General features: G+C 38.5%; 1 protein-coding gene across 1 annotated transcript in view; it reads right to left on the bottom strand.

Annotated features, from left to right (window-relative positions):
- unc-13 (protein unc13 homolog) overlaps nt 1-26,951 on the bottom strand; it is a 1,321,962-nt gene that overhangs the window by 906,204 nt on the left and 388,807 nt on the right. The window contains exon 13 of the mRNA XM_090372343.1: nt 18,224-18,288. Coding sequence (XP_090228469.1) covers nt 18,224-18,288 — 65 coding nt within the window. The remainder of the gene's footprint in view (nt 1-18,223; nt 18,289-26,951) is intronic.

Below are 26,951 nucleotides of genomic sequence, written 5' to 3'. Positions count from 1 at the left end.
AATAACACTGAGTAGGACATTTGCTGATATAATTAACAAGTACAGGAGAATGTTGAGGAAAAGTTGTTATTTGGTTTTTAGGAGCATTAGCAACTAAGGCCACAATGCTCTGAGGATATGCAGTGGTAATTTTTGAGGAAAAGTTGTGAGTTAGGGTTAATTTTGAAAGTGACTGCAATTCTGCCAATGAACGATAGGAGACGATATATGATGAGAAGCTTGTAAATCGATTTGGCATTGAAGAGACTGTGCAAGGCACATGGGGTAGAATTTATCACAGCGTGGACTGTGCTTGTTAATAGGGCACATGACTTCTACAAGGATGGGATACACTTAAATAGAAAGTGTGCAAGAATATCTGCTGATGCTTTCAAGACAGAGTTAGATGAGTCAGAAAACTGCTAGCTTGGGTGCTACATGGAATAACAGATTAAAAGTTGCTGCTGTCAGTGATTTTTTCTTGTTTCTAATCGAATGAGCAGCAACCAGGAAGGGAAGGCACATGGCATTTCAAGGGGTGCCATGAATCATCATGGAACGCGTAAATAAAATACATGGGCTGCATTAGTGTAACTAAGAGTGAAAACAAGTGGTACACCAGTGCTAGGAACATAGCAAATAAATTTGATGAATGTGAAGTGCTAGTCAACTCATCAAATGCAGATATTGTGGGGATATCAGAGACATGATGACACTCCAGCTACAAGGGATGCGGAGTTTGAATATGGAGAGTAGAATGTATACAGAAAGACCAGACAGAACAGGAGGAGGAGGATTACGCTCTTAATTAAGAAGTACATAAAATCTAAGACAGTGCATCCAGTTGATAAGGGTGGCTAAGTGCAATGTCAAGTCAGTTTGGTGTGACATAACTACTAGGAAGGCAAAATGAGAGTAAGAGAGTGTTATATGCTGAATGCCTCTGATGAATAAAATAAACTGTACAGAAAAATATTGGGGAACACTAAATCAGAATATTCTAGGAAGAATGCAGAGTTGCTAGAATGAGTACAGAGAAGAACAAAAAGATTGGTTAGAGGAACATAGGGGTGCTACTACCAAGAAAGGGATAAGTTCTGATAATTACAGCGTTGGAAACTAGGCACCTAGTTGCGAGGTGATATGATTGAGATGTATAAGGCCTTGAATGGTATGAGTAGGCTTAATGCTGATGGGATTCTTCTTCTTGCTTGGATATCCAAAATTTAAAACAAATATGCCAACCGTTTAACTATAATGATTTAATACTGAAAACTATAAAATATACCAAACGATACTACACTGTAAAATAATATATGCAAAAAACTGATTTACAAAATAAAATATGCGATAAAAATTTTAAAATATAATAAAATATAAAATATTTAAAATGCAATCAAATTAAAAGCGATAAAACATTGACTGAAGATTTCGGGGGCTTCTGCCTCCTTTCTCAACAACAATGATGTTTAAGCAACACATCCTTAAGTAACAGGCTCACAGCACACGTGGCTGACTAGGCGCATGCTCAATATTTCCATGTGATCCAGAACCGGAAGCGGCTCAAGAGTGTGGAAATATAAAACGCTTGTCTTTTGCCAGGACCACTGCTTCCAGCAGGGGGTGAAATTGAACACCCCTGTCCCTATTCATACTATTTTTCTCAGACGAGCCTATCCACAAACTCTCCAGCCACTTACGGTCCCAGAACCTATGCGCCCGGTCAAGGATGACAGCATTCACAGGGGAGACCTGATGATGTTTCTCCCAATAATGCTCAGCAATGGCAGACTTATTGAACTCTGCGGTCTGTACAGCTCGCATGTGCTCCCTCAGACGGTCTTTTAGTCACCGTCCTGTCTCCCCCACATAACATTCCCCACAATCCGGGCATTTGATCTCATATACGACCCCATTACTGGAATCCCCAGGAATGGGGTCTTTGACCTGTGACAACACTGTGTGCAACCTCCGGTCCGGAAGTTGCACACAGCGTGCCTGAAAAAGTCACGTAGCATTCTTGAAATTCGATCTGACAAGCCTGGATAGTAAGGAATATAAACTGTAGTCACTGGAACGGACGGTGTTCCATGATTAGGCTCCACGCCTCTATTATATTTATCAATGACCCTCTGGGGGTAACTGCATTTCATAAGATCTGCCCTAACTTGCCCAATTTCTCTCTCTCTCTCTCTCTCTCTCTCTCTCTCTCTCTCTCTCTCTCTCTCTCTCTCTCTCTCTCCTCAGAGGTACTACGATGTGTCCTAACCCTACCCAAAAGTGCCCTGGCCACACTGTTTTTATGCTGCGCAGTCTGTGCTGACCTATAATGGGTGTACTGGCTCCTACACATGGGCTTCTAAACACTGTAGTACTAAGCCTGGAGCCTTCTCTACTCACCATTACATCCAGGAATGGGAGGGAACCATTCACTTCTACCTCTGAGGTGAACTGTATAAAAGGAGAGAAATCATTGAGAAAACTAACTACATCCTCTTCTCTTCCCTTTTGCACAAAAGTGAGCGCGTCATCCACGTATCTCTTCCACTTGCGCATAGGGAACTCCAAACTTGTAAAAACCCTATTCTCTAAGTCTTCCATTGCCAGGTTTGTGACAATGGCGCTAACAGGAGAACCCATAGCTGTGCCGTGAACCTGTTTGTACATCACTCCTTTATATAGCAAAGTCGTACTCGAAAGACGTAATTCTACGCCACAGCATATATCCTCTACACTTAGGTGCGATCTAGTACTTAGGGTATCATCTCTTTGTAGTGCCACCTTTACACATTCCACCCCATGGGCTATGGGTATACAAGTAAATAATGACACCACATCTAGCGACACCATTATTTCATTCTCCCCTACATTTTGACTTTTAACGAAGTTCACAAAATCCACAATGTCTTTAACCACAAACGTGGACCGTCCCACTATAGGAGAAATCAGCTGCGAATTTTGACAAAGCATAGGTAGGGCTGCCAATAAAAGAAACAATGGGTCGTAACGGGACCCCCACTTTATGTGTTTTCGGCAGCCCATAAAACCTGGGCAGCTGACGCCCCGTTGCATGCATAGACCAGTACTTTTCTTTAGAAATCTTACCCGTTTTTAACCAGAGCTGTAAAATCTTATTAACATGTTGTTCTAAACCGGTTAGAGGATTTCTGCGGATGATCTTGTATGTATTATCATCCTGTAATAACTCTAGGGCTTTTTTATGATAATCATCACTGTTTAATACTACTGTGGATCTACCCTTATCTGCTGGAAGAACCACAATGTCTTCATCCTGCTTGAGTTCCTTTAACGCTTTAGAGGTAGCCTTTCTGGTCTGACATAGGATGGCTGAGGCCTTTACCCGGATACGATTAGCAATGGGTTCTAGCAATTTACGAATTGCCCTCTCGATATCCATAGCTGTCTCGGTGATTGGAGGTTTAGGGGGGCAACGAGGCAAACTCAGGTCCTAAAGCCAATACCCCCTCTTGCTCTGTAGTTAAGGGTTTACCACTCAGATTCTGAATTTATGGGCTGCCGAAAACACATAAAGTGGGCGTCCTGTTACGACCCATTTACTGGGGGAAGCACCGGTGGGACGGAGGCCAGTGTGATTTTGGCCATGAATGCTAATATCAGGGCACTACAAATTTTCCCGGATAAGAATTTTTGACCCAGTCCGCCTCTGTTTATTGATATTACTTTTCTTTTTCTCTCTGAATCTGTAGTGTCTTCACCAGGATGCTTTCTTTTCACACCAAGTATTTTACTCCTTTTTAGGGAATAAAGCACAATTACAAAATGAGGAGGCGCGCTTGATACACATAAACACAGCTGCGCCCATGTAGCAACTGAATAAACAACACCGTAAAGGCAGACACACCCCCTATTAATACCTCACCAGCTCACATTTTACTAAAGCACATTTCTGGGGGTTATTAACACGAAACAATAAAAACAATTTCCAGTTGTGTTTCTGCTAGTTATAAACTCGTAGTAAACTCGATCTAATTGCATTTGCAATAATAGCGATAGCTGGAATTGTGTGGTTTTTACAGTGAAATGTGTTTCCCCTTCACTGACATAAAAAACAAATATATTTTCAGAATCTTCGCTTCATTCCTATCGTGTTGCATTCAGTTGGGGTGATTCTGCATTCGATTGATTGATTGATTGATTGATTGAGTTTTATTGGCGCATCAGCAACTAAGGCTATAATGCGCCAAAAACTTGTTATAAAAGGTAAAATTTTCGGTGACCTAAAGAATTAGGTCACTAAGTCCGGGTAAAAAAGCAAGTATAAGTTGTAAAAGACAAATATCAGTAAATAACAATAAGATTTTTTTTTTTTTTTTTTTTTAAATATTGGTAAACAGGTTTACTGATTTTAGAAAATTAAAAATAGCAGACACATGGTCATTGTCAGATAAAATCTGACTGAGTGTATGGGGCTCGGTCAGATGGTTAAAAGCGGTAAAACGAGCATTTCTAAAACTGGTACAATCACATAAAATATGTTCAATGGATAAAATGGTGTCACATTGCTCGCACATAGGACAGTCATCTGCCCTCAGCAGAAAAGAATGTGTAAGATGACTGTGTCCTATGCGGAGACGAGCTAGAACAACTTCCTCCTTACGATTCTTGCGCAGACTAGACTGCCACGGTTCAATTACAGGCTTTATACGATATAATTTATTCGCAGTCTGTCTATTCCACGAATCCTGCCATTGGGAATGTATTTTCTCGTGTATTATTTGCCTGTAGTCTGTATAGGGGACTAACAGGCAGCGGTTTTTATTCGGGATTGCTGATTTGGCTGCGGCGTCAGCCAAATCATTTCCCCTAATCCCAATGTGGCTGGGAATCCAGCAGAAGCGGATGTCATATTCGCGTTCATGGAGAACGTGAATCTTCTGCTGAATGCTAGACAGAACTGGATGAGGATTATACCTCACAGATATTAAAGCCTGTAACATGCTAAGAGAGTCAGAATATAAAATGAACCGTTGGTATTGGTATTTACTAATATGATCCAAGGCTAACTCTACAGCGTGCAGCTCTGCAGTAAATATGCTGCATTCAGAGGGAATCTGCTCTGATATAGTGCTGTCTGTGAAGACAGCAGCAGATCCCACATATGATTCCGACTTCGAACCGTCTGTGTAGACTGGTGCGAAGTCAGAATATTCAATTCGGTGTGCTGAATGAAGCTGCAGGTAGACAGATGATGGAGTGTCCGACTTTCCCCAGTTTCTAAGCGACAAGTCGCATGCCGGGACACGAGCATGCCAGGGTGGAAAGGGTTGCTTTGATGTTTGGGCAACCTTGTCTACCTTCATATTAAGTTCTTTGAGTAGATCTTGGAAACGAATACCAAAAGGACGATTGGCAGTCTTTCGAGTATTGTATAAATTTTCCCATCGTGGCTCAAAAACGAATGGCCACGTAGGATGGTCTGGCAGGGATTTCAGTTTTAAGGCGTACTTTAGAGACAACTGCTTACGTCGAAGTGATAACGGTGGTTCATTTGCTTCGACGTATAAGCTCTGGACAGGAGATGTTCGAAATGCTCCAGTAGCGATGCGTATAGCCTGATGATGGACGGGGTCCAGCCACCGCAGGACACTGTCTCGGGCTGAGGAATATACCTGGGACCCATAATCTAGTTTGGATCGCACAAGTGCACGGTAGAGCCGAAGAATGGTACATCGGTCTGCTCCCCAAGATGTAGAGGAGAGCGAGCGGAGAATATTAAGTCCACGTGTGCACTTTGTGCGGAGTTGACGAATATGATCCAAAAAAGTTAGTTTTTTTATCGAAAATGAGTCCCAAGAATTTTGTGTTTGCTGCTACTGGGATAGCATTTTGTCCGAGCCTTAATTCGGGTTCAGGATGAAGATTACGCTTGCGACAAAAGTGTACGCAAACGGTCTTCTCCGGCGAGAACCTGAAGCCATTTTTAAGTGCCCAGGAATTCAGACTATCAATGGCTTTCTGCAGTTGTCTTTCAATAACCCTCATGTTGCACGACTGGCAAAAAATGCTAAAGTCATCAACATAGAGGGCACTGTTTACAGTTGGAGGAAGTTGTTCTGTGATGGAATTTATTTTTATGGCAAAAAGCGTGACACTTAGTACTGATCCTTGTGGTACTCCCTCGTCTTGGCTAAAGGAGCGAGAGAGTGAGGATCCCACACGAACTTGGAACGATCGATTGGCCAAAAAGTTTTGAATAAAAACGGGCAGATGCCCTCTTAGGCCTAGGCTATGTAAGTCTTTTAAAATGCCAAATCTCCAAGTTGTGTCATACGCTTTCTCCATGTCAAAGAACACCGACACCAAGTGTTCCCGTTTTAGGAAAGCATCCCGGATGGATGCTTCCATTCTAATAAGATGGTCCAAAGTGGACCGGTTTCTTCGGAAGCCGCACTGGATGTTGGAGAGAAGGTCATTTGTTTCTAGATACCAAATTAAACGAGAATTAACCATTCTCTCCAGGATTTTGCACAGACAGCTAGTCAGAGCAATAGGACGATAATTGGTGGTGACTTTTGGATCCTTTCCTGGCTTAGGAAAGGCAAGAACGATTGCCTTTCGCCAGGAGTCCGGAAACTGCCCTTCAGTAAAGATTCTGTTATACAGAAGGAGCAGACAATCCATAGATTTTGATGAAAGATGTTTAATCATTTCATAATGGATGCCATCTGGTCCAACGGCACTTGCTTTGGAAAGAGCGAGGGCCCTTTTCAGTTCCTGAATAGTGAAATCCCCGTTGTAGGGATAAATGCTCTTAGATTTAAAGTTAAGTGCCTGTTTTTCGATTTTATATTTCAGGACCAGAAACTCTGGGGAATACGAAGATGTTGCAGAGATGTTAAAGAATGTTTCCCCAAGAGCATTGGCTATTGCAGTTGGATCTGCAATAGCGCATCCATTATAATCTAGGATTGAAGAAGGGTGGGATGTATATTTTCCCTTCATTTTCCGGATTTTATCCCAGACTACCTTAGAGTTGGTAGACTGGTTAATAGATGATGTAAAACGGATCCACGATTCCTTTTGACTCTGACGACGGATGTAGCGTGCTTTGGCTCGTGCACGTTTGAAGGCTATAAGGTTGTACGTGGTAGGATATCGGCGAAATATCCCCCACGCTTTGTTTTGAGCCTTTTTTGCTGCTGTGCATTGGGAATTCCACCAAGGTTTGGGAAATGGTGGAAACCGGGCTGATGTTTTTGGGACAGCGTTAGCAGCTGCTTGGACGATGATTTCTGTGGTGTACTTTACTGCGTCATTGATCGGCTCTTGACTGACTGTGCTAAGATCGAAATTTGCCTGTTGTTGGAAGGCAGTCCAGTCAGCCTGATCAATCTTCCACCGCGGTAGCCTGAAGGGAAGACATGGTCTCCCACTGTGTAGCAAGGTTATCACGGGGAAGTGATCACTACCGTATGGATTCTCCTCCACTTCCCAGGTGAGTGAAGGGAGTAGAGAAGGGGAGCAGATAGAAAGATCAATGGCAGAAAAAGTACGGGTAGGCATGTGGAAAAAGGTGTTTGTTCCAGTATTTAGAAGGGAAAGGTCATTGTCATTGAGCATATGCTCTATGACTCGTCCCCTTCCATTGATGTTAGCACTACCCCACAGGGTGTTATGTCCATTAAAATCCCCAAGAAGTAAGAAAGGGGGAGGCAGCTGCGTTAGAAGATCATCAAGGTCTGCCTGGGAGATGTCAGTCCCAGGTGGCAAATAAATAGAGCATACAGTTAATAAGAATCCCACTGAAAGGCGAATTGCAACAGCCTCTATGCTGGTTGTAATTAGCAAGGGCTGCACTGGGGTCTGGTTACCCACCAGGATAGCCACTCCCCCATGTACAGAGCCGTCCGCAATTCTATCCTTTCGAAAAACTGTGATGTTGTGCATGGTGGGATCATCATTTGCCTTTAGATATGTCTCCTGTAAGCAAAAGCAAACTGGCTTGTGCTTTTGCAGGAGGGCCTTGATGTCATCTATATTTCGCCGGAATCCACGACAATTCCATTGTAGGAATTTAGCCATTATTTTGGCTTGGTGGGTCCATCAGGCGGCTTCCGAGGTGCTGAGGGCTTACTTTTGTCAGTCTTGGATTTATCTTTTTTGGGGAAGAATGGACGCTGTCCCGTGTCCATTTCCTCCTCCGCAAAGAGTTCGAAGACTGATTCTTCGGGTACCTCCTTCTGTTCGACCTCCATGTTTTCTTGGGAAGTAGGAGGTACTTCACCTTTCTTATTTTTTTCTTTGGTGATTGCCTTTGTTACTTGAGGAGCATTAGGAGGTACCGATACAGGAGTGGCAGTTGATTGGTCCTTCTGTGCAGGTTTTTGCGGACTTAACAGATAACGCGCGATGGGAGTGAAAGACTCCTTTGGAGGGATGGACATGTCCGTCTGTGTTCCGATGGAACACCTCCCTGCTACCTTCTGGGCGTAGGTAGGCTTGTTGATGTTGAGCGGTTTCACCGCTTTCCTTGCCTCCTGGTACGATATGTTTAGCTCTGCCTTCAGCCGTTGTATTTCTTTTTCTTCTTTCCACCTCTGGCATGCTCTTGAGTAGGCCGGGTGTTCTCCCTCACAGTTAATACAGGTGGGTTTTGGGGCTGAACATGCTGTTGTTTCATGGTCCTTTGCACCGCATCGAGCGCATGCAAGGACTCCACGGCAGGCCATTTGAGAATGTCCATACTTCTGGCATTTGAAACACCGTAAAGGGTTCGGAATGTATGGACGCACTGAACAGTTGATGTATCCAGCTTTAATCTCATCAGGAGGTTTAGGAGTGTTAAAAGTCAGGATAACGCTCCTGGTTTTAACAATTTTTCCATCCCTTCGCGCAGTGATTCTCTTGACGGCAATGACTCCCTGCGGTTTTAATTCGGAGCAGATTTCCTCCTCGTATACGTCGAGAAGGTCCCACTCCGAAATGACACCTCTCGATGAATTGAGTGTTCTGTGTGGTGTCACTGTTATAGGGATTCCTCCAATTGATGTTGTTCGGAGGAGATGTTCAGATTGCCTGTCATTTTTAGTTTCAATTAAAAGGTCTCCAGAACGGAGCCTCTTAACTGATTTGGGAGAACCTGCTAACCCATCTAACCCTTTCTGTATGAAGAAGGGTGACATTTTTCCAATCGGTTTTTCAGTGGTGGAATGCATGATTAGAAATCTTGGGACCGGCCCTGATGATGGTGTTTCAGTTCGCTGTCTCTTTGTTGCAATAGTATTATCTGCCTCTCCGTCTATGTTTTCAGATAGGGACCGGGTTGGGGCCCCTGAAGAAGTAAGTTTATCAGGATTCATGAGTTTTTTTAAGTGGTTCAGTGCCCGGGCTCCCCACCCACCACGGAGCCCAAAGGGACGCCCACTACCCGGCATGCAATAAATGCGCTCGGGAGTGGGACGCCAGGGCTACCCAGACACCATACCCGCACCGCCGCCAGCCTGAATCCTGTCCCTCGGACCATGAGGGTAGGGGCATGGCTTTGACACGGTTGACCCTCGCAGGCGAACCTACTAGCCGATTGATCCTAGCCGGGCCTTCCAGGACCACCCGTCTTGTCGAAGCAGGGGCCAAAGTGGTGTATTGGAGCTGGGCCCCTCAACCACCAGGATCCCCCTTTCCGAATTTCCACGGGTCGCAGCGCACGGCAAACACGCCGGATTCCATTGATGTAAGCCCGGAACCTAGGCTGTGGGCGTTGGATCCCAGTGATGCTAGTCTGGAAGCCCAGCAGCGTCACTGGGAGGTCCCCTCACCACGTACAGGTGCCCACGTCGAGGGGTTCTGCATTCGACTGCCATTTCTTGAAAACACAAAGGTGAATCGTGCATAAGCAAATTCAGTTCGTGTTATATACAATATCGTTCCCCTAATTATAAATCGTGTATGATCGCATTCGTGTAGTGTAAACATGTGTTATATGAGGACCGACTGTACTGCATATGGGTAGAAGCAAACCCAGAGAAAAATACCCACTGTGTGGTACTAAACTTAAGATGGAAAAAAATGACAACTACCTGGGAGTAATTGTGCAGTCAGATACAAAGTTTTCTGAGCAATGCAGACAAGCTGCGAGAGCAGGTCATGAGGTATTGCCAATGATATACAGTAATTTTGCTAATAGGGAAAAGGAGATGATTATCCCTTTGTATAGGGCAATGGTCAGGCCAACCCTTGAACACTGCGCATATGTCTGGAGGCCTCATTTTAGGAAAGATGTAGAGTTGCTTAAGTGTGTACAGAGAAGGGCAACAAGACTGATGAGAGGAACGATAGGGTCCTCTTACCAAGAAAGACTTAAGTTGTGCAAATTTGCAGCATCTGGAGACTAGGCACCTGCGAAGTGATCTGATTGAGGTGTATAAGGCCTTGAATGGGTTGAGCACACTGACTTCTGATGGGATTCTTCCACTTTCTCAGATTACGAACCTGAGGGGGCATTAAATAAAATTGAGCAAAGACAGATGTAGAACAGATGTGCAGAAATTTGCCTTTGGCCAGCGGGTAGTTGAGTGCTTGAACAACCTTCCATCTGTTGTTGTTGTGGAAGTTGATAGCTTAAATATTTTTCAAGGAGGAAATGGTCAACGTTTTAGAGGGAATGGATGTGTGAAATTTTTTTTTTTTTTTTTTTTTTGCTGAAGCTACATAAACTCATACGCTTGCTTTTTTTTTTTTTTTTTTTTTTATGTGAACCCCAAACACGAGAGGTATTAGAACCTATAGTACTTAGTACCGTGCTTGGGTTGGAGGTTGAGAAGACGAAAGAAGATATTTGTTGACATTGGACTTGAACTTCTGTAGATTGTAATTTTCAGGAAATACGTATGAAGGAAGGTTGTTCCAGAAAACGGCAGTTGAATGAATAAATGAGGAAGATGAAAAGTTGGTTCTGTGGGTTTGAAGTTGGACAGTAAATGGATGTTGGCTGGTGGCGGCACGTGTTCGGACTGTTTTGAAAGAGAGAGCGGGAATTATAGAAGCCAATTCAGAAGAACAGTGCCCATGGAAATATCTGTAGAAGAGGCATGCAGCAGAAACAGTACGTCTATGAGAAAGCGAGTGGAGAGACTCTGTTAGAGATGAATCATTAATTAACCTAACTGCCCTCTTCTGAATGGAATCAAGAAGCCTGAGAGAGGTTTTGGGGGCACCACCCCAAATGTGGGAACAATATTCCATGGCAGGGCGGATTTGCGATTTATACAGAGTGAGCAGCTGTTTGGAAGAAAAGTAACGCCGAGAGCGAAAGAGAAAACCAAGTTTTTTAGATGCAGAGGAAGCAATATTTGTAATGTGCTTGTGCCAAGAGAGATTAGAAGTCAGGGTAATCCCCAAAAGAGATATATCCTTTTGCCTAGAAATTGGAGTGTCACTAAAGATAAGCATAGGAGCAGAAGAATCCTTTTTGCGAGATATAAGACAAGACTGAGTTTTAGAAGGGTTGAAATCAACTAAGTTGTCTTTGCCCCACTGGAGAATTACCTGAAGATCGGCATTTAAGGAATTGGTAGCAGATTTTCGAGAAGTTGAAGCTGATTGAGCAGGGCAAGGTTTCTCAAAATGGAAAGTTGAATGCAATGTGCTATCATCGGCAAAACTATGGATAGGATTTCCAGTCAATGGAAGAAGGTCATTGATATACAAGAGGAAAAGAGTGGGGGAAAGAACTGAACCTCGGGGGACACCGGCATTAGTGGAGAAGTTAGAAGACAGAGAGCCATCTACCATCACCCTCAGTGAGCGATCAGAGAGAAAACTGGATAACCAATTACTAAAAACAGTTGGCAAACCATAAGATGGAAGCTTGTTTAGAAGACCTTTATGCCAAACACGATCGAAAGCCTTTGAGATGTCAAGAGCAACTGCTTGTGTTTCACCGAACCTTTCCATTGAAGTAGTCCATAAATGGGTAACATAAGCCAGAATATCACCAGTGGATCGACACCGACAGAATCCATACTGGCGATCGTTGATCAGACGGAAGGTTTCTAGGTAGTTTAAGAGTTGGCGGTTAATTGATTTCTCCATTACTTTAGAAAGAGTAGAAGTAATTGCAATGGGACGATAATTGGATGGGAGGGATTTGTCACCCTTTTTAGGAACTGGCTGGATATGAGCAAATTTCCAAGCAGAAGGAAAAACACCTTTGGAATAAGAAAGTGAAAAAAGGCGGCAAAGAATAGGAGTAAGTTCAGGAGCACAGATTTTGAGAACAAGTGGAGAAATGGACCGTGTTGGGAATGGTGGGAGGTGTTTTACCAAGTTCATTAATACATGAGCTGGAAGAAAAATGGGATGCTAGCAGGTCAGCTTTATCCTTGGCTGAAGTGACAACAGAACCATCTGGTTTGGACAGAGGTGGAAGCAGAGATGGGCAAAAGTTGCGGCCAATAGCTTTGGCAAGAGACCAGAATGCTCGGCTACCATTAGGGCAAGAAGCAAGTTTTCTACTCTTAGCCTGTTCAAACTCTAGTTTGGACTGATTAATAACTGCTTTACAATTGTTGCGAGCTTTGGTGTAGGCAGAAAATGAAACTGAAGAATTAGAAACAAGCCAATTACGATATGTAACATTCTTCTCTTGAACAGCCTTAGCACATTTATTGGAAAACCAAGGTTTAGATAAAGGACGAGATTTTAAAGTGGAGTGTGGGATAAAGGATTCCATTCCTGCAAGAATAATTTCACTGACACGATCTGAGCAAACGTTGACATCAGGAGTTTTGAAACAGTAATCCGAACAAGGAAAAGAAGAAAAGAAGTCTCGCAGGTCATCCCATTTTGCATTCTTGTAATGCCAAACAACACGAGGTTGGGAATAGCCATGAGATAAAGGTTCCATTGGAGAAGAGACAATCACCAAGTTGTGATCTGAAGTGCCTAAAGGACCTCTCACTTCGACCGTGTACTTAGAAGGGTTGTTTGTGAGAAAAAGATCAAGCGTATTGGCTGTATGATTAGGATTGTCCGGTATTCTTGTAGGTAAATGAACAATCTGTGCTAGGTCATTAGTAATTGCAAAAGCCTCAGCATCTCGACCTGCTGGGTCGGTGTGACTAGAAAACGGAAGCCAGCTGGAGTTGTGAACATTAAAATCACCAAGGAAAATTACCTCACTGTTAGGAAAGTTGGACTGGAGAAAGTCAAGTTGCAACGAGAGGAAGTCAAAGAGCTCCAAGTGATTAGTGGAGTTGGGAGAACGGTAGAGACAACAGATGAATTTGACACAATGAGGTAGAGAGATTTTAAGCCAGAGAAGATCAAAGAGAGGAGATTCCAAATTGCCATGTCTCTGACAGGGAATATCAGAACGGACATATGCACAAGTACCACCTTTGAGGCGAAAGGAATCATACAGCGAATAATTTGGGCATCTGAGATGAACAGTAGTTGAATCAACCGATAACTGAGATTCTGTCAGAAAAAGTACATGGGGTTTGGCAGACTGCAAGTGGAAATGGACATCGTTGAGATTAGAATTGAGACCACGTATATTTGTGAAATGAATTAGGAAATCCTTGGGAGGTTTAGATCTTTTCGCAGATAAGCTTGTTCTATTAGTTTGACAATTCATGGTGTATTCAATAGTAAGAAAAAGTGGGTGGGACATGCTGTATGAAGTAATGAAATTTTTGGATATGGCGTACATGTGGGAAGAATATACCCAGATCCTTGACATAACGTGGCCTCGACAATGCTCCTCGCATACACACTACTCGGACTCCCTCCAGTCACTATCTGGCAGAGTAGAGGTAGCAAGATTATACACTAGCTGATCCGGAAGCCTCCTAGAGAGTTACCAATAGGTTCGGTCCGGTGTACTAACTAGCGGCCGGCCTGCGAAAACCGTTTTAGAGCTGTACCCTCGAAATGTAAGGAATATTGGATCTCGCCACAACATTCATCATAACCTCAAAAGTCATCAATCATACTGCATGATGGAAGAGATAGGGAAGGGTTGACCGGAACTTAGCTCTAGAGACTAAACATGGGTTCCACCACTTCAAGCCTCCAATAAGCAAAGTGGTGGTATTTCACCGGTTGATGAGAGTCATCTACCACCTAGTACTGCCTGGTAACATAGAGGGGCGGCATTCCTCCATGTGGTGTGGGCGCCACACCTCGACCCCTGCTTACGTTGGTTCACACCTGGGTGGTCACCCACCATGTGCTTGTGCATGGAGGTTATACCCAGGATTACTAACAGTCCCACCATCGTGAAGGTGCAAGCAGAGGATTTGGTTGTCACAGACCGTCCGGACTTCGCCGAAATTGGGTCCACTTGACTTGAGTGTCACCCGAATATCAGTTCCATCAGCGTTTTAGACTCCCAGGTAGCAAGTACAGCTTGTCTGGCATATCTGAGAGAATGTCTGTGACAACCTCAAGGCTTTCGTGCATGACATGCCTCTACTACTATTACTAATTACAGTACCCCACTGTGCATTTGAAACAAATATTTGAGAAAGAAATTGTTTACAAATATTAAGTATGAAGAACATGGTTGGTTAGTCTGTGCTGACTTTAAAGTGATAGGGTTGTTACTTGGACAGCAATTTGGCTACACAACAATGCCATGCTTTTTGCGTGAGTGGGATATTCGGGGGAGGGGAAAGCACTGGTCAAAGAGGGGCTGATTGTTGCCTAGAACAAAGAATATCAAACTGGGTTTGGTGAAGTGAAAGCTTTACCTGAAGAAGGTAGTTGATTCTTCAAGTACGTTTGTATTCCATCGATCACTGAAGAGAAGCTAAAACAAGGTATTTTTGTTCAACCTCAAATTTGCAAACTAATGCGGGAATGAGATTTTGCGATAACTGCAAATAAAAGAGAAAAACAGCCATGGATTAGTTTCAGGTCTGCTGTTGAGAACTTTTTAGGGAACAACAAGGATCTAGACCACAAGAATAGAGTTGAAAATATATTGGAAAACTTCAAGAAGCTAGACTGCAACGTAAGTGTCAAGGTACATTTTTTTACATGCCCACATCGAATATGTCCCAGAAAAATCTAGGAAATGTTAGTGAAGAACAGGGTGAGAGGTTTCACCAGGATATTAAAGACATTGAGATTAGATACAATGGGAGGTGGAATATCAACATAATGGCTGACTATTGTTGAATGTTGAAGAGGGCCTGTAAAGTAGATGGATTTGCATGTAAATCAAAGAAAGAAAAATATGACATATTGTAGATCAGTTTTTAAAATGAGAGATGAGTGTATATATATATATATATATATATGTATATGAGTAATATGGAAAGAAAGAAAGAAAGAAAGTTAATAAATTGTAACAAATTGTACCTAATACTTGTGGGCCAATGCACTTGCTGGAGCAATTATGCCTTATGACTATAAATTTTATACAATAAAATATGTTGTATAATATTGCAGATAATTCAATCAGGCAATACCAAGATGGATTTAAAGAAACACAAGGGATATAAATATATAAAAAAAATAATAAAATAAAAAAAAATATATATATATATATATACATAACACTTATCGTTGTCTACCCACAATCTAGATGACTTCAGCTGGGGCCAACCACCCAGACTGACAGCAAAAAACAACAAACAGCAAATCCTCAGGCAGGAGTTCTATGTTTCTGTAATGAGCAATATCTGCTAAGATATATAAATTCAAAGATTAAGTAATTTGAATCTAAACCAATAAAAGTTAGTTAAAAAATTTTTGAATCAAAAAAAGATAATATAAATGTAAGCATATATTGAACATCGCTGACCCGACAGAGAACATAATTTAATAATTAAAATAAGAATAAATGTAAAGTATAAGGCTTATCTACCGTATGCAGGACATAATGTAGTAACGACAATAGTCATCATGAAATAATAATCCCTCTAGTGAGTATATAGGTGGTGACACCTATGTGATGGATATGGTAAAAATAAATTATTAATTAATTAAAATTAAGTTAACGCAAAGAGAAACATGCAGATAGTAAGAGCAATAAAAACCATGAAGGCGAAAATATAGTAGTACAAATAAGAAATAGTTTCTCCTACATCCTCAGATTACCCTAATAATTTGGAGAAATAAGAACAAAGGGTGTAGGACAGCTTAAAGACAATACAAATTTAAGTTGTAGATCGGATATTCCCGGGATCTCAAACCAGTTCCTATAGTAAGACCCTGAGCTGAATTTGCATGTCACCTTAGCGTGAACTTAAGTATATACAGTGTGATTATAAAATAAGATAAGATAAAATAAAATAAAATAAATGATACACTCTATTTTGCAGGCTAGTGGGTACAGGTTTTCTAATCCGTAAGACACCAAGAAAGCAAAGCATATCCTATGTACATAATATACATGGCTCTAAATCCGTAATTATGGTAATTATATTGAAGCAATGGGTTCAGGAAATAAATTTTTGAAATTAATTATATTTATCGCCTTCCTGAAGTGGTATTTCAAGTAAGCGATAGGGAAATTATTAATCAACTTATTGTACAATGCTATTATGTTTGCTGCACGGGTTGTGTTTTTATTGCAAATAGAAGCAATCCTCAGGCATTGGGATAAAATGATATTAGCATGCAATGATTTCGATATATTAGATCTCCAGTTTGTAAGGTCGACTACATTGAAATTAAATGGGTCTCTTCTATTATTATGGAATATTTCTATATGAAGATTTAGGTAATTTGCTATATCATAATCACATTATAACCAGCAATTTAGACATAATCCTATATCCCGAGCTTAGAGATATTTTATCACTTGGTTTTAAGTTTCAACCTAATCTACCTATTAATAAATCATTTTATTAATAGGTAATTATTTTATCTTATCTTATTTTATAATCACATTGTATATACTTAAGTTCACACTAAGGTGACATGCAAATTCAGTTCAGGGTCCTACTATAGGAATGGGTTTGCGATCCCAGGCATACCCGAGCTACAACTTATATCTTGTATTGTCTTTAAGCTATCCTACACTCTTTGTTCTTATTTCTCCAAAATTATTAGGGTAATCTGCGGATGCAGCCGAAACTATTTCTTATTTGTACTACTATATTTTCGCCTTCATGGAGTTCAGGTTCTATTATTCCTACTCTATTAGTTTTTATTCTTCTTACTATCTGCATGTTTCTCTTTGCGTTAACTTAATTAATTATTTTACCAAATCCATCACATAGGGGATCACCACATATATACTAACTAGAGGGATTATTATTTCATGACGACTATTGTTGTTACTACATTATGTCTCGGATACGGTAGATAAGCCTTATACTTTACATTTATTCTTATTTTAATTATTAAATTACGTTCTCTGTCAGTTCAACGATGTTCAATATATGCTTACATTTATACTATTTTTTTTATTAAAAAAATTTTAACTACCTTAAATTTTAACTCTGTTTCTTTGAATTTATATATCTTAGCAGATATTGATCATTACAGAAACAGAGAACTCCTTGTCGTTTTTTGCCATCAGTCTGGGTGGTTGGCCTCAGTTGAAGTCACCTAGATTGTGGATAGACAACGATAACTTTTATGTGTATATATATATATATATATATTTTTTTTTATATATTTATATCCCTGGTGTTTTTTAAATCTATCTTGGTATTGTCTGATTGAATTATCTGCAATATTATACAACATATTTTACACACACACACACACACACACACACACACACACACACACACACACACACACCGAAGAGCCAAAACATTATCCTATTAACACAAGGGCTGAATCTCATCTTTTAATCGCCTGCTACACCACATTTTAGAAAAACCATTAACAACACTAAGTGGCAGATAGTTTTTTGAAGCTTTCCGGTTGTTCAGGAAATTTCCAGTGTTGTATCCCGAGTCACTTACCAATGCTGGCACTTATTTGAAATCCCCCCCCCCCAAATAGCACCAACATAAAGAACACACATCTAGAAAGACAGTAAAATATAATATATGCTAAAATAAACAAATATAGAGATCTCACAGTGTGTATGCAATGTCATTTCAACATTGTCCAACTATATATGCTTAGATCAATAAACAATTTTATGACAACTTTTTTGTCATAAAAAAATTAATTTACATTAGTAACTAACAAAAATTATTCATGACAGTTTATAAAAACAAAGAAACTGTTATATAAATACTACTCTTTTATTGCTCTTGCATTTCTATTCAACTCAAAAGCAAAACTTTACCCTCCATTTTTGGGCCATAAACTTCTACTTCCTTCTCCTGGACCTCCTCGCAATGCATTCCCACTCTAAATATTAAAATTAAAAGAAATAACGTAAATTTAATAAAACTGAATTTATTTCTAACTCCTATTGAACATAATAATATTAGTTTCTTTGTTTCTTTTTAATAATACAGAAATGTAATTAAAGACAATGGCAACTTCAACCTTCATAGGAATTATTAATCCTTTCCTCTGTGTGTGTGTGTGTGTGTGTACGTGTGTGTGTGTGCGCGCGCGCGCGCATGCACATACATTTTTTCAAGGTCATTTCTAAATATATTAAATTTCTCTAAGTGCTGCAAATGCCTATCTGTGTGTGTCTAAGTGATTGTAATGTTTCTAATGGATTTGGGCAAGAAAACAGATTTTAAAATTGGAGGAGGAGATTATATTTAGCAGCCATTGTTGTCTGATTTCAGCTTATAAAAGCCAAAATGCAGATCAAGACACGGGTGAAATCGAATAAAGTGATACATTAACAGATATAGAAGATGGTATTACATCAAAATAATAACTTTTTTTATAATTTTTTTACAATTATTTTTTACCAAATTTTTTTGTGATTTTTTTTAAATATTAATTTGATATCTGAAATATTAATATCAATTAGATTTAATATCAGCTAATAAAAGTAATATTTAAAAGCATTTATCTAGAGAGTATTCATTTTTACAAATTTTCAAATTTTCATGAAAAAAACTTGCTCCTCAAGGGCCAATATAATGCTTGTAAACTCACTCACATAAACAGGTTAATTTGTAACATTAAGCATGGATTAATAACTTTGCAACAGATATCTAATGCCAAGTTTTTGCAGTTTCTCCTTAAAAAGAATGATCATTTTACAATAATTTTTCTCAAAATAATTACCTCATTTGAATAATTTTATTTTTGGTTAATTTCCTAATTTCTTTACAGTGTTCTTCTTGATTACAATAAAAATACATATTCCTCCTTTGGTTTAAAATATTACCAAATGTGCAGAAATCTGATGCATTTACTACAATAATTTTATAAACTTATATATTTCACAAATTATGACATAACTTGATTTACCTACAAAACTTCCTCAAATCAGTGATCTTTTATCCTCTTAAGTGTGGAGATCAAGAAGTTGAAAAAAATTGAACAAACTGATACATAAACAGATGTAGAAAATAGTATTACATCAAAAAATTAAGTAAGAACAAGTAGGACCTATATTTGAAGTTATGAGTAGATTAGCATTGACTATTCACTGTACACAAATTTCTATAGGATCATTAAGTCACTCAAATGAAGACATCTGAGAGAACATCAACATCTTCAGCCTGATGTATAACATGGCTGTTTAATAAATAACAAGAAAAATAAATTTTACTAATACCTAAGATTAGACTCATGAACTATTACCTTTCCTTGTAATTTTTCTTTTTAAATTAGCTGTGTGAGATCAAATTGGGAATTTTGTATTGTCTACCTATTATTTTCTGGGTGGGTGTTTCTCTGATGATCTGAGCAGTCTTAGAGCCCTGTTTTTCATTTTGACTGATATTCTGGTTTTCTCAAGTGACCAATATAATATTCTTGCTAACAATTCAATCAAGAGTCCTAAATTTCTCAGAGATGTTATTTAAATCATTTATAAATTTGTCAGGTGCATCCTAAGTAAGGGTCTAAAATTACTATTAACCTCACCCCCACACTTGCTGCTCACACTACTGGTGTGAGCAGCATTTCAATTATAATCTCCATTCCAGCATTGAAATAATAGATTGGCTAATAATTTTCGCCATCTCTCATGGTTAGAGGCCCTCCATACAGGTGTGGCGGGTTCCATCATCAATCATAATACTGTAACCCGCATACATCCTATTATGGAGGCCGGTATTTTACAATGTAATGAGAGGTGGTAACCTAATAACTTGCATTATGTACCAGAAAAAATGCAAAGTCTGGCATTTAATGTCCTCTTCTGTTATTCCCACCCTCCCTCCCTTCTTTTTTTCTTTTCTTTGCCAAATACAGTCCACAGCTGGGTATCTGTATGTATGCACAAGGCTCACTTTCTATATTATAGTTGACCTGCTGTCATAGGCTTTATAAGTTGACAAAGAAGCTCTTCGCCTCAAAAGCTACTTCCCCCATTTGCTTTATTTTACATTTTTAATCCAACTTTAATTTTTTAATTAATTTGTTTTAGTTTTATTTTTAATACAGTCTAATTTTTAATTATATATTTTTGTTTCAATAAAATTTGGCCTTTATTTAATTTTATTAGTTGTCAGTTGAGGAAATATGTTTTAGCATAGTTTTAGCACTGATGAAAACACTAAAGACAATCACTCTTTTATCAGCATAGTTATGAATTCAGCAAGACTATTTTCTTCAAGGTATAATGGGAACAGAATATATCCCTGTTCTCTCTTCTGGAAGTTTGGTGCTTAATGATAAATAAAAAATCTGAGTCCAAGCACAAGTACAGTCCTTTGAAATATCCATATCAGTGCACTGTATATAGCATGCACATCTTCAGCAATCATAACTAAGATGATCTGCAAGTTAATTTCATTTTCTACACTAATGTATGTAACTGCTTTGTTATCATCCTCTTCATTTACACATTTTATTGGAGAAACTACAATTTCCCGAAGGGGGAAAAAAAAACTTCCATACTGGCTACTTTATATCAGATTCTCAAAAATGAAAAAGTGCACTGCACTGGGATCTTTTAAAAAATTCTATTAACTTTACCAATGCATTATTATAGGAATGATGACCAAATTAGACCATATGCTGTAACTAAGGGTATAAAACCTTGATAATCCTAAGATCATTAGAGTGTTTTTCAATATATTCATTCAAATGAAAACTGCAAGTTAAATAAAAGCTGCATTTCACAACTATGTATGTAAATCTTCAACAACATAGTCCCCATTACATTTGATGCACTTCCTTCAATGTTTAGGTTCCCCAAGACAAGTTTTATGGATGGTACTAGAGCAATTCATGCACTGCCAATATGACTTTTTCATCTGACAAGACCTCTTGTCAGATGAAGTCACATCCTCTTATCAAATCTTTTAGTAGCCATTTTTAATAGCATTTATACATTATTTTTCAAAGGGAACATGTGCATCACATAGTCAATCACATGCAGTCATAAAGTACTTTCTCACCAAGCAATGAAGAGAGTCTCTGATTTTAGATTCTAAATGACCTTGACAGAAGAAATGCCTACAATGAGGTTAGAATCATTCTTCTTGTTTAGTCTGCTATGGTAACGAATTTCCAAAAATAAGCAGAAGACTTGAAAGCTACTAACAAATTTACACAATGTTCATGAACGTATCTAGGAGTAATGATCTCAGTGCATGCATGTGAGGTATGCTGGGATTTTCAGACATTTGCATAACATTTAAAAGAAACGTGCAAATTTTCTATATACTAACTAGAAGACAGAAGCATTAACAGACTTTCAGCACAAGTGAGAATAACAGGCCTAAAATTATCAAATTGCTTGGCCTGTTTAGGACTGCTTTTACCAAAAGTTTGGAATTCAGAAGTTCATTATTGTGTCTTTTTTAAAACCATGGAGTATAAATGGATTTGAAATTGAGTCAGTACCACTCAGTAGTAATTGCTTGTATTTTCAATTTAGTAAAGGAAAAGTACTCACATTGAATTTCTCACCACTTCTAATCTCTTTTATAAAGAGACTTGTCAAGGGTTGCTACTGTTCTACCACCCTAGTTACCTATTTACCAAAGACAGACAATATGTACACAAATGCTTCAAAATCTTAAGTGGCATGCATATTCATCCACTCTCAATAATAAGGCATATAGATCCATTTTCAGCACAAAAATTAATGCTAATAGTATTTGCCATATAGTACATGGAAGCCACAGGGTTTGGTATGCACTGGCAAAAAAAGGGGAAAAAAAAAAGAACCAAGTAGATAAGAAAGTAATAAGTTGACAAGGGCAGCCTATTAACACCAAGTGCTGAATCTCACCTCTTAATATCCCTACTACTCCACATTTTAGAAAAACCATTAACAACGCTAAGTGGCAGATAGTTTTTTGAAGTTTTTGGTTGTTCAGGAGATTTCCAGTGTTGTACCATGGGTCAATTACCAGTGCTGACACTTATTTGACTATTTTTTTTTCTTTTTCTTTATTTTTTTCAAAATATCACCACAATGGGATATAGCTTGGAATCACCTCGTTTACTGCCATCTGTATCAAATAAAAAATTCTTTTTTTAGAGCAATCATTACATCTTCTTACTCTATCCATGCAATTTAAGTAATAATGCTTGATGTTTTTTTTTTGCTGTTTCACTATTGAGAAATATTTTTGAAAAAATATGCATGACGCTTACATGATCAGTGCATCTCAGCAGAAGATTGCTTTCTATCACAAAATATGCAAATAAACATTTGGCATTTATAACAACATCATGAAGATGAAATAGAACAATAATTTGACATTTCTTTATAATGCACTGCACGCTACCATTATACTCATTTTTACCAAACTGTCTAATTATATTGCATTTCCCACTGTTTGAAATTGAAAAATCACATATACATGTGTTATCTTTTTCATATTTTACAATACATGGATAATTTTGAATGTGTCTTCTGAAATTTTATTGTATTTCTTTGGCATATTAATTAAAGAAATTGTTAATAATTATCTGCACTATACAATTTATTAAGGGCAAGTTACTGCTATAGATAAAGGGATGGTTAAGTGGAAAAAGACAGAGTGGTTATCAATGAACACTACTCTTCGTTGAGTAATGTTATTAGAAGAGTTCCGCAGGGTTCAACGCTGGGTCCATTGTTGTTTTCAATATTTATCAATGATATTGATGAAGGTATATATTAGGCTTAATGTCTAAGTTTCCAGATGATACAGGTTGGCAGGGTGGTTAATGACAGTCATCAGGATGAGCTACTGCAATGAGAATTGGGTTGATCAGCTGAGAAATGGCAGGTGGAAAATTGGGTTGATCAGCTGAGAAATGGCAGGTGAAGTTTAACATTGACAAATACAAGATACTGCAATGGATAGCAGTAACCCCAGTGTAGTGAGGGTAGTAGGGAAAGAAAAAGACCTGGGGGTAATTGTGCAGTGCAGACACTGTCAGGGAAGCTCATAGCATTTTGTCAATAATATAAAGAAACTTTGCTAGCAGGGATAATAAGGTGATTATTCCTTTGTATAAGGCCACGGTTAGGCCACACTTTAGAAAGGATGTAGATCTGCTGGAACAGGTGAAGAGAATGGCAACCAGACTGGTAAGGGAGCAAAAGGGTGCACTTACCTAGAAAGTCTCAGTTCAATAAATTGCAACATCTCGAGACCAAGCACCTGCAGGAAGATCTGACTGAGGTGTTTAAAGCCTTGGATGGTTTGAGTAAGCTGAAGGTGGTTGATTGTTAGAAAAGCTTTCCATCTGTTGTTCTGGAAGTGGATGAGTTGAATAAATTCAAGGGAGAACTAGACAAATTCTCGGAGCGTACTGATTAGTGAACTGGGTTTTTTTTTTTTTTTTTTTTTTTTGGCTGATGCTACATAAGCTTGCTTTCTTACATCACATGCTGTTACTACTACTACAAGAACATAAACAGAGAACAATGCTATTATTGTGTACAGCAATATCCCACTTAGCACGGCTTCAAACAGCATGGGTTTCACTATAACACAGTTTTCAATTAAGTTTAAATTGAAAATTTATTGTACATATTAAAACTCATTCAATAGCCTAGACAGGTACTATACATATACTGTATGCTGAATTGTCGTACCCTAGGTACGGTACATATATGCTGTGGTGCCAACTCTACTGTCTACCATGCACACGTGACAATAGCTCCTTTCAGGCAGTCAGCTGCAAAGTGCAACAGTGTTCAGTATTCTTAATTCCATCCTGAGGAGACGAAATGATAGTTTTTCAAAGTTTTCATTTCAAAATTTATTTTTTACCCCTTTAAATATGATCAAAAATATATCTGCATCGTGGATAGAAATCACTGCCAACAACATGTGTTCTGTTTGGCAGAATGTTTTGTCCTATTTGGTAAATGATTTCACTGGTTTTGAATCGCAAGTTCAGATAATTGCCAAAGGCATTGTGAAGGTCGGAAAAGACTTGGAATTTGAAACTTTGGACACTGCCAACGCATGTGACTGCACTGGCTCACATGTGACTTAGATGACGCAACTCTCCTTAAAATTGACAAGCAAACTGCATATGCAGAAGAGGAAAACAATTCTGAAGTGGATAACACTGAAGTGTCACCAAAACAATTTTTAACAGAAGAACTGGAGAAACTTTTTTCGGGGGGGGGTTGACATGGCCTGTGAGGCGATTAAAAATGGAGATCCAAATGTTGACCAGCCTTCATTATTGAAATACTGAAATAAACAACTTTTCATTAATAAAATTTTTATTAATGAAATAACATCTTCATAATGAAATAACCTTTTCATTAATAAAATTTTTGCAAAATTTTGTTTAATTTCAAATCCTTTTAATTGACTATCAAGTGTAAATTGTTTATAGGTTTATTATAATTTGTTTATAGACTGTTTCTCTGGTACGCATTCAATTAAAACCCATTATAATTATACCTCAATCAGCACGGTTTCACAAAACGTGGAACAGTTTTGGTATCAATTATCAGTGTTATGTGGGGTATTGCTGTATTTCTATTTTGCAACGTACATTACAACAGCACACCTGAGTGCCAATTCATTACAGAAAATAAACAGAAATTCACAAAATAATAAATAAAATCTGATTTTAACATAGCTTTGTTATATTTTTATGGAAAAAAAAAAGAAAAAGAAAAAAAGATGAATAACACTGGGTATTTGCAAAAAAAATGGAGAAACTCTTTATCACCGACTACATTCAAGTGTGAAAGAAAATAGTCAAATCAAGTAACTGATTGATTATCTGCCATAAATCAGGAGAGTTGGCAGCTGCAAAAGTTGTTTGGGATAAAATCAGAAAATCTTTTGAATCCATCACCAATCATTCGACATAATTGAGGTCTAATTGCAGATGCATCTGAAACTGCTGATGCACTTGAGGAAACACTGTTCATCAACTGATGAGCAATGTTTCTTTTTGAAACATTGCTCATCAGTTGTTTGAGTCAGTGGGTTACTGATAAGAGGAATAGGCTACCTCGACAATCAGATGAGGTTGGCAGTTTGAAGAAATTCAAAGAGCTGGACAGTTACATGAGGAAGGAAGCACACAATTACTCTTTCTTATATACATTTTATAAAACTTTTTTTCTTTTTTTTTTTACATCTTCCTTCATATTTTTCACCACATTCGATTTATTATTTTATTCTATTTTTATAATTTTTGATTATTATTATTCTTTTTAAAATAATATTATTATTTTATTTAAGAAAATAAAAAAATTTATTTATACTCAGTACAGCAAAAGCCTCTGGCTTCCTTGAACTGCATGACTAACAATAATACTAATTTCTAAGATAGATTGCCTATCAGAATCTCTGTGCTACCCATGAAACTCAATTTTCTGATTTCCTATTTACAATGATGGTTCAAAATCTGAATCCTCTACAAGATCATTAAGTCTTCCTGAACACCATATCACGTCAAATTCTCCTTCAATGTAGCATGTATACTATAGAGGTCATGTTGAATAATATTCAAATTACGTAATATCCAAGGAGCACATTATGAAGTGACTCCTCGACTACATTAGAGCTATAACAAGTACAAGTTACAGCACTCATCCAGCAATCATTGTATACTGGGTCTGTAAGACACTCTACTCCCTTCCAAAACTGAAGTCACATATTTAGTTTTCTTGAATTCCTAGTCATACTGAAAATACAGTTTATGCTCTTTATAGTGACCCGCTTTTTAACATCCCAACACATTGTTGGGCTTCCTTGCTGTTTTTAAATATTTATTAATGATATGTGAAATGCATATATATATAATTTAATCTCTAAGTTAACTGATCACATAAAGGGGGGGGGGCAGGTTGGTAAAATGACAGTAATAAGTAATAATCAGATGCCACTCTAGCCTGTATAAAATTAAGCAGACTGGCTGGAAAGTGGCATGTGAGGTTTATTAAATTTGGGTAGTCCCAGAATAACATACCACTTGGTATATTTCGTGGTGACTAGCACATTAGTATTAGTAGTAATGGTGGCAAATGATGCAAGAAAGCAAGCTCATACAGATTTAGCCAAAAAGAAGAAAAAAAAAAAAAATTTTTTTTACCTATCCATCCCCTCCAATAGTTTGTCTAGTTCTTCCTCGAACTTATTCAAACTATCCACTTCCACAACAATGAATGGCAGGTTGTTATAGCAATCAGTGACGCATTAGCTGAAAGCAAACTTCTGCACATCTATTCTATAATCAACCTTGCTCAATTTGAAATTTGAGATACATAAATACAAATTATGTATACTCGTATACATAATTTGAGCAAGAGGAAGAATTCCCCCATCCACACTGAATTTGGTCAAGCCGTAAGCGCCTCAATCAGATCACCTTGCTGGTGCCTAGTCTCCAGATATTGCAATATGCAGAACTGAAGCCTTTTTTGGTAAAAGCACCCATCTGTTTCCCTCACCAATCTCAATGCCCTTCTCTGTACCTGTACCAGCAGCTCTACATCCTTCCTAAAA

Source organism: Mastigoproctus giganteus, chromosome 4, assembly GCF_048544385.1.
Source record: "Mastigoproctus giganteus isolate SK-2022 chromosome 4, ASM4854438v1, whole genome shotgun sequence".
Classification (NCBI taxonomy): Eukaryota; Metazoa; Arthropoda; class Arachnida; order Uropygi; family Thelyphonidae; genus Mastigoproctus; species Mastigoproctus giganteus.
The sequence above is the reverse complement of the archived record's forward strand: the minus strand, read 5'-3'. Positions and strand labels throughout refer to the sequence as shown.